The sequence below is a fragment of the Austrofundulus limnaeus genome, unplaced genomic scaffold (assembly GCF_001266775.1).
Source record: "Austrofundulus limnaeus strain Quisiro unplaced genomic scaffold, Austrofundulus_limnaeus-1.0 Scaffold0, whole genome shotgun sequence".
Taxonomy (NCBI): Eukaryota; Metazoa; Chordata; class Actinopteri; order Cyprinodontiformes; family Rivulidae; genus Austrofundulus; species Austrofundulus limnaeus.
Window position 1 is genome coordinate 5,941,866 of NW_013952402.1, and position 9,959 is coordinate 5,951,824.

At 41.2% G+C, this 9,959-nt stretch overlaps 1 protein-coding gene across 2 annotated transcripts in view; it reads left to right on the plus strand.

Annotated features, from left to right (window-relative positions):
- The first annotated feature begins 3,664 nt into the window (after positions 1 to 3,664).
- tnfaip3 (tumor necrosis factor, alpha-induced protein 3) overlaps positions 3,665 to 9,959 on the plus strand; it is a 17,168-nt gene continuing 10,873 nt past the window's right edge. The window contains exons 1-4 of one of the 2 annotated variants that reach the window (XM_014032061.1): positions 4,016 to 4,280; positions 4,366 to 4,453; positions 5,319 to 5,706; positions 9,218 to 9,408. In XM_014032061.1, the coding sequence (XP_013887515.1) occupies positions 5,400 to 5,706; positions 9,218 to 9,408 (498 nt within the window). In that variant the 5' untranslated portion in view covers positions 4,016 to 4,280; positions 4,366 to 4,453; positions 5,319 to 5,399. Of the gene's footprint in view, positions 3,975 to 4,015; positions 4,281 to 4,365; positions 4,454 to 5,318; positions 5,707 to 9,217; positions 9,409 to 9,959 lie in introns of those variants that run through there. The other variant, XM_014031982.1, reaches the window with a different exon arrangement.

Consider the following 9,959-nt stretch of genomic DNA (forward strand, 5'->3'; position numbering starts at 1 on the left):
CAACAAGGCATTTCCGCCCACAGGACTGCCGCTCACTGGATGTTTTTTCTTTTGCACTGAGTTGCCGCCATGTGATTGGCTGATTAGAAATTAAGTGTTAACGAGCAGTTGGACAGATGTACCTAATAAAGTGGCCGGTGAGTGTATATATAATACTGAAGAGCAGTGGTTCTCTTGTTTTATTGGGGGGAGTTTCCATCTGCTTGTGACTGTGCTCCTATTTTTGCTTTCTGTGTATTGATCATTCCAGTGTATGACTCAGTCAGCAACATGTGACCTAAGGGTAAACCTTTTGGAAAGTTTAAAATTATTATGATAATATTTATCACAAGTGTGGCATCTGAGCAAATTCCAGAGTGTTCAGACTTTGTCAAGGGCGTGTGTTTATTCTGTGACAKAAAGCATTCAAAAGGTTTATGGCCTTAGATCAGTGAGATCATCCTTTGTGAATGTTCATCAGGTGATTTTTAGGTTTCTGTTCCTTGCTCATGTAGGTAGGAAATTGACCTGTGGTTTCCAGTGTTTTACCAGCAAAACAAGGAACTAGGAGTCTTTCCACAGGGAAGGGAAAGGAAAAGGGAAATGGAATAAGGAATGGGGTGGAGGGGTGCAGGGGTATGATATAATGACATCAGGTAGAAAACACCAGAGCTATTACTTGGATATTTGTCCACAGTGAGGCTTCAACACTATCACAGGTAAGTCAACCACAACTTTTTGTACCTGTACAGTTTAGACTCCTGACATTTCAAAGCAACTTTAAGTGGGCATGTCTAACTTYATTTCATTTTTCTTTAATCTCGATTATACTTCTACAGAAATGCAATGACGTTTTGATTCACCTTTCCTCGTCATAATGATAAATGATTCATCTGTAAATCTTTAAATCATAACTTGAGCACACTTTCTATGACTTTTGACTGCCAGTCTCCGTTTTCTCCAAAACTGTCTCAACCTGAGTGATTCTTGATCATTTAGACACGTGTAATTCTTGAGCATGCATGAGTTCTGATAATGATATGGGTGAATACGGTTTTGATTAAACAACCTAGTGGCCCTGCTTTGTGCGAATATCATGATAAAATACACTTTTGATATTTTCCCTGATTTTTTTAGGGGTGGCCATGACCCCAACTCCCATTTGGCCCCCTCTTTGTGGCGCCCCTGACTTTCTTGCAAAGGAAAATGAATGGATTGTTAAATTCAAACCTCAAGAGTGTCTCTTTCATTATCTCACCCATCGTTCACATAAAGGCTGGCAGGTGTCCATTTAAGGCATTTAAATGTATCATCTTACTATTTATGTTTTGGGGGTTAACATAAAAAAAGCCAAATGTGAGAATTAGAAGAAAGAGCACAGTAGCTTGTAGCCTGGTAGCCTGCAGTGAGACAGTTGGTGGGTTCAGCCCCACATCAGTGTTTCAGTCATTCATAGCAGCATGTGTAAACCAACATTACCATAAATTGCCTTTTTTGAGGGCAAAAAAAAAAAAAAAAAGACCAAAAACTGCTCTAAAACATGAAGGATGAGATAAACTCTTCTGCATTTCTCTTAATATTTGCAAGTAAAGATTACGTTTTTATGTTTGCCAAAACAACAAAATAATAAATGTGCATAGGATCTGTGTTAACTGTTTGCTTCATAAAATATATGTCTTTTTAAAATATCGGTGATATTTCATGAAAAAAAAATTCATTCTGGTTTTAGTTTTAAGTGATTTTCCTGGAATAACGCTCGCAGCAGACGTAAATAACTGAAACGTTTTCCACTTGAAAACATGTTCAAAATGTTTGACAGCTGCAGATTTATATTTAGCACCTTATCAGTAAAGGTGGGTGGTTTCACTGCAACACATATGATAAAACTTAACTGAATGTGTTTGAATGCGCACAAAAACGTTAAATATCTAATTCAGGTAATCAAATAATGAGAGGGGACGGGGTGCCTCTGGAAAGTTTTCAAGGGGGTGGCCAGTTGGGGGCCGTTTAATCTTGAAGTGGGACACCAAAACCAAAAGCCACGGCAGAATTTCAGGGGTTTTATTAGATGTTGTCAGGTATATCGGCTATTTGAAATATTTAGAAGTAAAGGAGTTATGGAGCTGACCTTTAAAATAAGGCACTACTCATCTCATTAAAGCCATAATAGTTGCAGTTTCTACACCACTAACAGACTGTTTGGGGTTAATTGATTTAAACTCATAACTGTTTTCATAGAAATTGCATTAAAAAGGAACAAATATTCCTTGTCATTGTCTACAACTAAGTTCAGCGATCAGTTACATGGGTGGGGGTGGGGGGATTAAAATTATAGGCGTGACTTTCGGTTCTTTAACTTCTACATCGACTTGTTTGTGTACTTTTGTCACTATGACTCATTATAGTCTCTATTATTAATCTAATTTTTAATGTTAGGCATGTGCATTAGTAACGGCAAACAGGTAAGTGAAGCCCCATCTGGTGGTAGTGGTGCCCCTGGAAAGGGGTAAACAATGTTATTATATGACCAGGGCTGGTCAGGTGGTGCCCCTTGTGCAGTTTTCAAAATCTCACTGCCGATTTATGAACATTCACATACCAAATTAAATAATTTTGTCTTTGATATTATTYTTTTTATCTAAAGAAACCAGGTTGTTTCATAAAAATAGTTTGAACCAGAATACTACAATTCGATTTCATACCTGCCAACATCTGCTGACAGCAACAAGGGTCACCTGCTCATGTTAACAAGCAGCTGTGGACTGAAATAGTTCTAGGGGGGTCCCTAGAACCGCCCCCACCCACCCTCCGGAAAATTTTGTAAAAGATCTACTTAAAACTATGGATTTTCCAGCCATTTGAAGAACGTTTTACTAAATTCTTGGAATTAACATAACAAAAAAAACAAAAAAACAAAAAAAAACAACAAAACAACAGTATTTTATGAAAGTAGAACACTGAAAACCAGATTTTACCCTGAGATTTTAATTGAAACTTCCATTATCCTTATGTTATTTTCTATTTACACAATGAGCACCAGTAGTTAGTCTTGACTGTATTATGATACTTTTATCACAAAATATCATCTGCACCAAAACATCTCATCTAGTCACAAAGCATGCTGAGAAACACACAGAACAAGTCATGAACTTGAGTAACCAGTGATTATTCTACAGATTACATCAACTATTCTCTGACAAAAAGTTTTAATTTTTTTTCGTCCCCCCATTTGTGGTGCTTGCATGTACGGTGCCCTTAGCGCTTGCCTACACTGCCTGTGCCACGGGCCGGCCCTGTCTCTGACTCTTTGGGTCTTGTATGGAAGCAGAAACCATATATTTGCTTCTAGTTCTATAAATGTATTTTTTTTTTCCTGAGTCAGAGCAACATTATTGTTGTCAAGCAGCATTCAGATAAACGCATTTAAATTCAGTCAGCAAGTCAAAACCTGCTTTTCATCGAGTAATAGTTTTTCCTTTCCCTTTGTCTGAGTCATTTGCTGAAGCTGGTCTTTTTGAAGGGGTTAATGATTTATTTCTAAGGGTTGTCTCATGAAATAGAGTATGACGCGACCTGTCTGAGTCCTCAGTGATGCTCCTTTGTGCTCAGTAGGTGGGATACGCTTTTCAGAGTCGACTCAGACAGGGAGAGTGCCCCCTAGCGGCAGAGGGCTGCAACTGCATCAAATTGTGACTAAAAACAGAGGGAGGAACATGGGTGGACGGAAAGTCCCTGTGTGGAAATCCCCTTGACTTGGACTTTTTTTTYYTWAAAAAAAAAGAGAGAGAGAGAAGAGCTAAGCAGACGCATCCTCTGTTTCGAAAGCCTCCGCGAGCTGCCAGGGCTCCTAAAACAGATGTGATTATACTGACGGAAAGAGAAGGTTGAATGGCGCCGAGAACCGCTGCGGTGAGGCTGAGTGAAGTGGCTGAGAGAGGACTAGCCTGAGCATCCGGGAGGCTTTGTTACTACACCCCCCCGACATATTTACACAGGTAAGACAACAGTCCTGCCTTCTCCTGCCTCTCCATGTGGACGACGTTCCCCCACACCGAGCTGGGGGGCGAGACTTTAGCGGACGCGGCGTGTGTTTTGGGCCCGGAGTAACGTATGGTCGTGTTTCTGGGGACATGGAGGAGGAAGCCTCGCTCACGACAGTGGCTTTGACAGCCATTGTTTACAAAGACGTCACCCCCGAGCGGATAACGAGGCATTTAAACGGACAAATGTCTCATCTGCGCCGCTTCTCTGTATCAATACGCGCCGTGTGAAACGCGAAGGAGCACTACATTGTCTTAAAGGTAGTTGTCATTGCAATTACGTAAGCCTTTAACGTCAGCAAAGTCTCCTATTGTTTTATTGTTTTATTTTTTTTGTTTTGTGTAGCCCGCCATCCTAAACCGCTGCGTCCAACAGAGGCTCTAACGGAGAAAACACACCTGGCTAAAGGCTCAACATGCTCCCTGACAGCCAGGTGTCTCAGCTTTTCTAGTCCCTCAAGTCTCAGAGAGTGACTAGCTCTCTTTAGCATGGCCTTGTAGTCTGTTGTTGCACCTGCTGCCCCTGTTTGTGGAGTAAAAAAAAACAAAACTAAACAAAGAGGCCACTTTAGGCTCAGCTTTCAGGTGGTTGAGAACTTCAGCTCATGAACAGCTCATGTGAGCAGGGGTGATGGGAGTTAAAAAGTCAGCTAACTTCCAGGTTTATTTGCTGATCTTTAGTTTTTCACTTCCTGTCAAAAGCTGTCTTCATTTTGGCTGAAATGTTCCTTTTTAAAACGTCTCAACTTCAGCCTTTCCTTCATTACTGCTTTGTAAAACCTTTTAGTAAGTCAAGGTTTTAAAGCATCAAAACTGTAATTTTGATCCTTTTTTGACTATGACTTGGAGCTTATTTCCCTCCTACATGATGAACCCAGCTGTGTTTGTACGAACACCCTGAAGTTTACCTTTTTAAATGAAGGTTTAATCTAGATTAGGCAGACAGCTGGTTAGGAGGACTCGTGACCTTCTCAGCAGTCTGGAAAACACCAGTTTATTGTTAGATGACTTTGAGTTAAAGCAAGAATACAAAGCTTTCTTTGTGTGCATCGTTTAATTTGAATAAGCAGAATTTTTCTGTYATAAAGCACTAAACACGTCCAAAGTAAAACAATCCTGCGTTCAGGGTGATTTCCCGAGCAAACAGTAGATTAGGTTGTCTGAAGTCTCAATTATTAAGGAAGGGGAATCTCCACAGGAAATTTCCCAGCAGTTCCTCAAGCCTGATGGTTATTTTATGTATTTATTTTCAACCCCAGCTATGAAATAACCAATTTTCTCCCCTTTTTCTCCATCCAGTATCCACGTTGCTCCARCGTCACCGGTTGAAGCCTCCTCCTCGTTCCCCTTTCCCTCCCCGCCCCCGGCCACTCGTCCGCCATGTCGCAGGGTCAGAACTTCCTTCCCAAGTTCCTGTTCGTCTCCAACCTGCTGAAAGCCGTGAAGATCCGTCAGCGAGTGCCCAACGACGTGGTGAAGCCCGCCGCCCGGGGCGACCTCATGCACCACCTGCGCGGGATGCACCGCCACACGCTGGAGATGATCGCCATGAACCACTTCCCCCAGGCCTTCAGGGAGGTGGTGCAGGCCGCCATCCTGGACCGGGCGATGCAGGCCTCGTTGGAGCAGGAGAAGAAGCTCAACTGGTGCCGGGAACTGAAGAAGATGGTGCCGTTGCGCACCAATGGTAAGAAAACACTGAAGGAAAGTGTCGGAATGGAAAGTTTCCCTGCAGTTGGGAGTATTTTATCAAAAAGATTCATTGTATTTGTGTCTGAATGAGGAAGTTGAGTCGGACAGTTCAGCAGATGGGTTTAGTCKATTTAAAACTTGGTCTTCTCACTTTTAGGAACTCTCGCTATCTTTTTTGCTGCGCTGCGAGCACGGYTGTTGCTTTTGTTTCATTTTCTATAGCAGAAACCGCGTGAGTCAAATGTATTTGATATGTATGTTCTGAGATTTTATTACTCACAAGCCGAGTTACTGTAAGTGACGGCAGCGAAGGCACACAGGTTCCACTTTCACACAGACTCATTTAGCCGTCTTGTCGGTTTTTAACCGAGCCTCTCAAAGGATTTCGGGCAGCCCACTGCTGCTAAGTCATGTTTTCTGTTACGCTCATGTTGTAACTCGGGAACATCCCAGCCTGCGTAAACAAACACTCGCATGGGGGTCCGGGCTCTTCTGWTCACAGCTTCATCCGGGAAATTTCACTTGCGTCACTTGAAACACCACTGTTTACTGTTGCCGGTGTTTTAGGCCAGACTATTTCCACTGTTTTCATTTCAAGCTGCAGTGGGCTTCACCTAGTTATTTTTTCTTTCTTTAAGGTCAAAACAACACTTTGGTTTACTCACATCTGCCCGATTCAGGTCAACATCTCAATCACATGTCTCACATATGACCGAACTGTGTCTTGGCTTATTTCCTGGCCTTTTTTTTTTCTGTGTTTAACGTCACGCACATCTGGCATGTACACCAGGTCTATTTTAGGTTAAGGGGAAAAAACAGTCTTTGAAGGGAATCATCAGCTATAGCATTCACAACAGAAGGAGGAAGTGGAAATCAATCTGCACTGTGACTTTGACCTGAACTTGTGGGTTTTCAGAGGAAATATTTTCTGTCTGTGAGAAATTCCTACATCACCCTTATTCCTCATTTGAGAATTTGCATTGGGCAGGTGAGGAACTTACTGGACGTTTTATAATACGTCCCAAGCGTCCCTGTCATTTATGAAGTGTGTAATAACTGAATGAGTCACTGCAACTTTCGTCCGTGCATATAGTTCCTCTCCGAGAAGGACCCTTTAATTGATGACAAGCTAGTCTGCCGGTAACCTGAAAGGAACTTCCTGGCTTGCGAAGTTGATGTCATAGAGATGAGACCGAATGCAGAAGGGCTGTCTAACTCTGAAGGACCCAGACGTGACTTTGAGCAGAGGACGCACAGCACACACACACATCYACACACACATACTCAGAGAGGACTGACTGTTGCTGAGTCACTGGACCTCAGCAGGCATACATACAGAGAGAGAACATGACTCGCTAAGACCATCAGAGAACGTCCAACATCGTCTGGGACTTTAATTTGCTTCCACCGTATTTTTCTCAGGCTTTCGTTTGCGTCAAAATACTAAAAACTCAAACCTCCAGAGAGTTTAAATCTAACAAAGATAATAACTGACGTAAATTATGTAAATAAAAAGCCTCGGTTACAAGGCCGCATTCATTTTCTCGTCTCCCTCTGTACTGTGAATGACTGCCATTAAATTTTAGTTTGTCTTCACTTCACAATATGAGGATTTGTCCCAAACACCATCATGTGTGTCATGTGTTTAGATTATGTCAAAATGACCTGAGCTCATTTTCAGATTCCTGCTTTTTAGGATACTTTTTTTTAAAAGTTATATCCTGATTTGAGCAGTTCCAGAGATCTGCCTTGATCAGGATAACCCATTGATATTTTGTCTGAATCCTGATTTTAGGTTATTCTAATTAGAAATATTTGATGTCATTTTACTGTCAAATTTCAAACATTTCAATCTGTTAACTACAGCTGCCTATTTCTAGACATACCACTTCGGGATTTATCCTCARTTTGATTTTGCAATAAAAGAATCAGCATCATTTTATCGTAAAAGACTTCAWCTACATCAAGAGTGTTCTTTTTTTTGTACTTCATTATTTTGCACCTATTTTAAAAGTACTCACATCAAACATAAAGATATTCTGAACTACGTACATGAAATGGTACAGTTTGAAAGAGTTATCCAAATATAAAATGTGTAGTGCTGAATTGTATCCCAAAACAACAAAGCACTTTTACCAGCACACTCTACTCAAGAAATCTGAGCATAAATGCAACCAATACATCAAATCTTCCCAAATGGCTTCTCCATATGTCTCCATTGTTGACCTATTTGCTGTTTTCGTAGGTAAACAAAAGCACTTACGTAGTTGGCATACGGACATATATTTTGCTAACAAATGTGTATTTGAARGAAATATATATATATTATTCATGAGTGAGCTGTGTGCACCGTATGTTTTTGAAGAGTGATGCAAGAGCACCGACACGCAAAAAGAGCTTTTTAGTCTGGAAGGGAAGTGGATGTTATTTTTTTGCTTCAAAATCAGTGGCATGTCCTTCCAGTCATATGAAAAGAGCTGCAGCGCACATCACAGTCATCTCATAAACGCAGAAAAAAAAATGTTAATTTTAGAAATCTGTTCACAGCTCGGCCTACAACACACCTCAAGGCGAGACGTATTTTTAGAATCTTTGTTGTGAAGGCCAAACCCTTTAAAAAAAAGAAGAAGAAAAACTCCCACATGGACTAAATCAGGAAATTTACTGTGTATTTGAGCTTCTTCTGGATGTAAACTTGTGCACAAAAAGTAGGCAGACTTTACGTTGCAGTAACTGTAYATCTTTGTGTTCATACATGTGAGGGCTCTCATGCATTTTCACTTTCAACATCCATGATAACAGTAGTTAACATTCCTTCTTGTCAAAGTCACGCCTTTGTGGAAAGTACAGGACCTGCTGAGTAGCATTGATGAGTTGGGATCATACGAGGGATCAAACACACACGCATAATGTGAGCAAAAAAAAACAGAAGTTAGTCGAGGGAAATTCCTGTGTTTAGTGTGACAACAGGGTTTTTTTTCCTTTAAAAGAGCTGCACATAGACAAATACAACCTCTCCTGTTTCACAATGAGAAAAAGACCCAGAGCTGCTGAAGGAGACAAAATAAAATTCCAGCATTTAAAAAAAGCACTTTGACACACTCTTCTTTTGAGCAACACTTTATTTCCTTGGGCTGTTAGAAAACTTTTAAAAGATAGTTCTTTGACATTAAAGAAGAACAAAAAGTTGTCTCCGTTTTTTTTCTCAGAAATGTCCTTTTTCTTTTTTCAAAAGTTGAGTAAATGATTTCTATCTGAAGTTGAAGCCCTGTCTGCAGTGCTTGTGTGTTTTTAGATATATGAGGATCTAGCTATAAGCTGTGAAGCAGATAGTGTGACGATTAGCCCAACGGCTTGGAAATCCCCAGACTTTAGTTACACATTAGTGTGCACGCACAGCGCCTGTCCGCTTTGAGCACCGAGCGTTTGTATATGTATGTGCACAGTTTTAAAACATTTGTAACCCATGGACAATTATTAACTGCTTGCTTTTTGTGCGTCTGCAGGAGATGGGAACTGTCTGCTTCACGCTGCTTCTCAGTACATGCTCGGGGTTCAGGATACGGACCTGGTGCTGCGGAAAGCTCTCCACGGGGCCCTGAAAGAGACGGACACTACTGTGTTTAAAGCTCGCTTCCAGGCAGAGCTGCTGCAGTCCCAGGAGTTCACACAGACCGGACTCAGATACACCACCTTGGTACGAAGACGCGACTAGAAGTCGTGTTACGCAGGACTTCAGGCTTGTCAAACTAATTTTGCTGGACAGAAATTATCATGATAAATGATATTGTTTGGAGACTATTTGAACTAATATAATGATTCTCCACCGCTAATGAAGCTTATGGAAGTATGTGAAATTTACGGTAACCCTTTCTTTTACAGTCCCCTAATTACCATGCAATTACCCAGTATTTACATGCTAAGTAATGACATTTTACTATGCAGCTACTTGGTAAATAAATTACTTTATCATGTAATTACTTATGTTTCTACATATTTGTATTCTTTTGGTTAATAATATATAATAGAGGTACTACTGAACAGTAATTTGATTGTAGTTACCAATAAAAGGGGCGGCTGTGGCGGAGTGGTTAGGGGAGTCGTCCTGGAACCAGAAGGTCACTGGTTCGATCCCCYGTCCAGCCATCTCAGTCGTTGTGTCCTTGGGCAAGACACTTCACCCACCTTGCCTACTGATGGTGGTCAGAGGGTCCGGTGGCGCCGATGCATGGCAGCCCCACCTCTGTC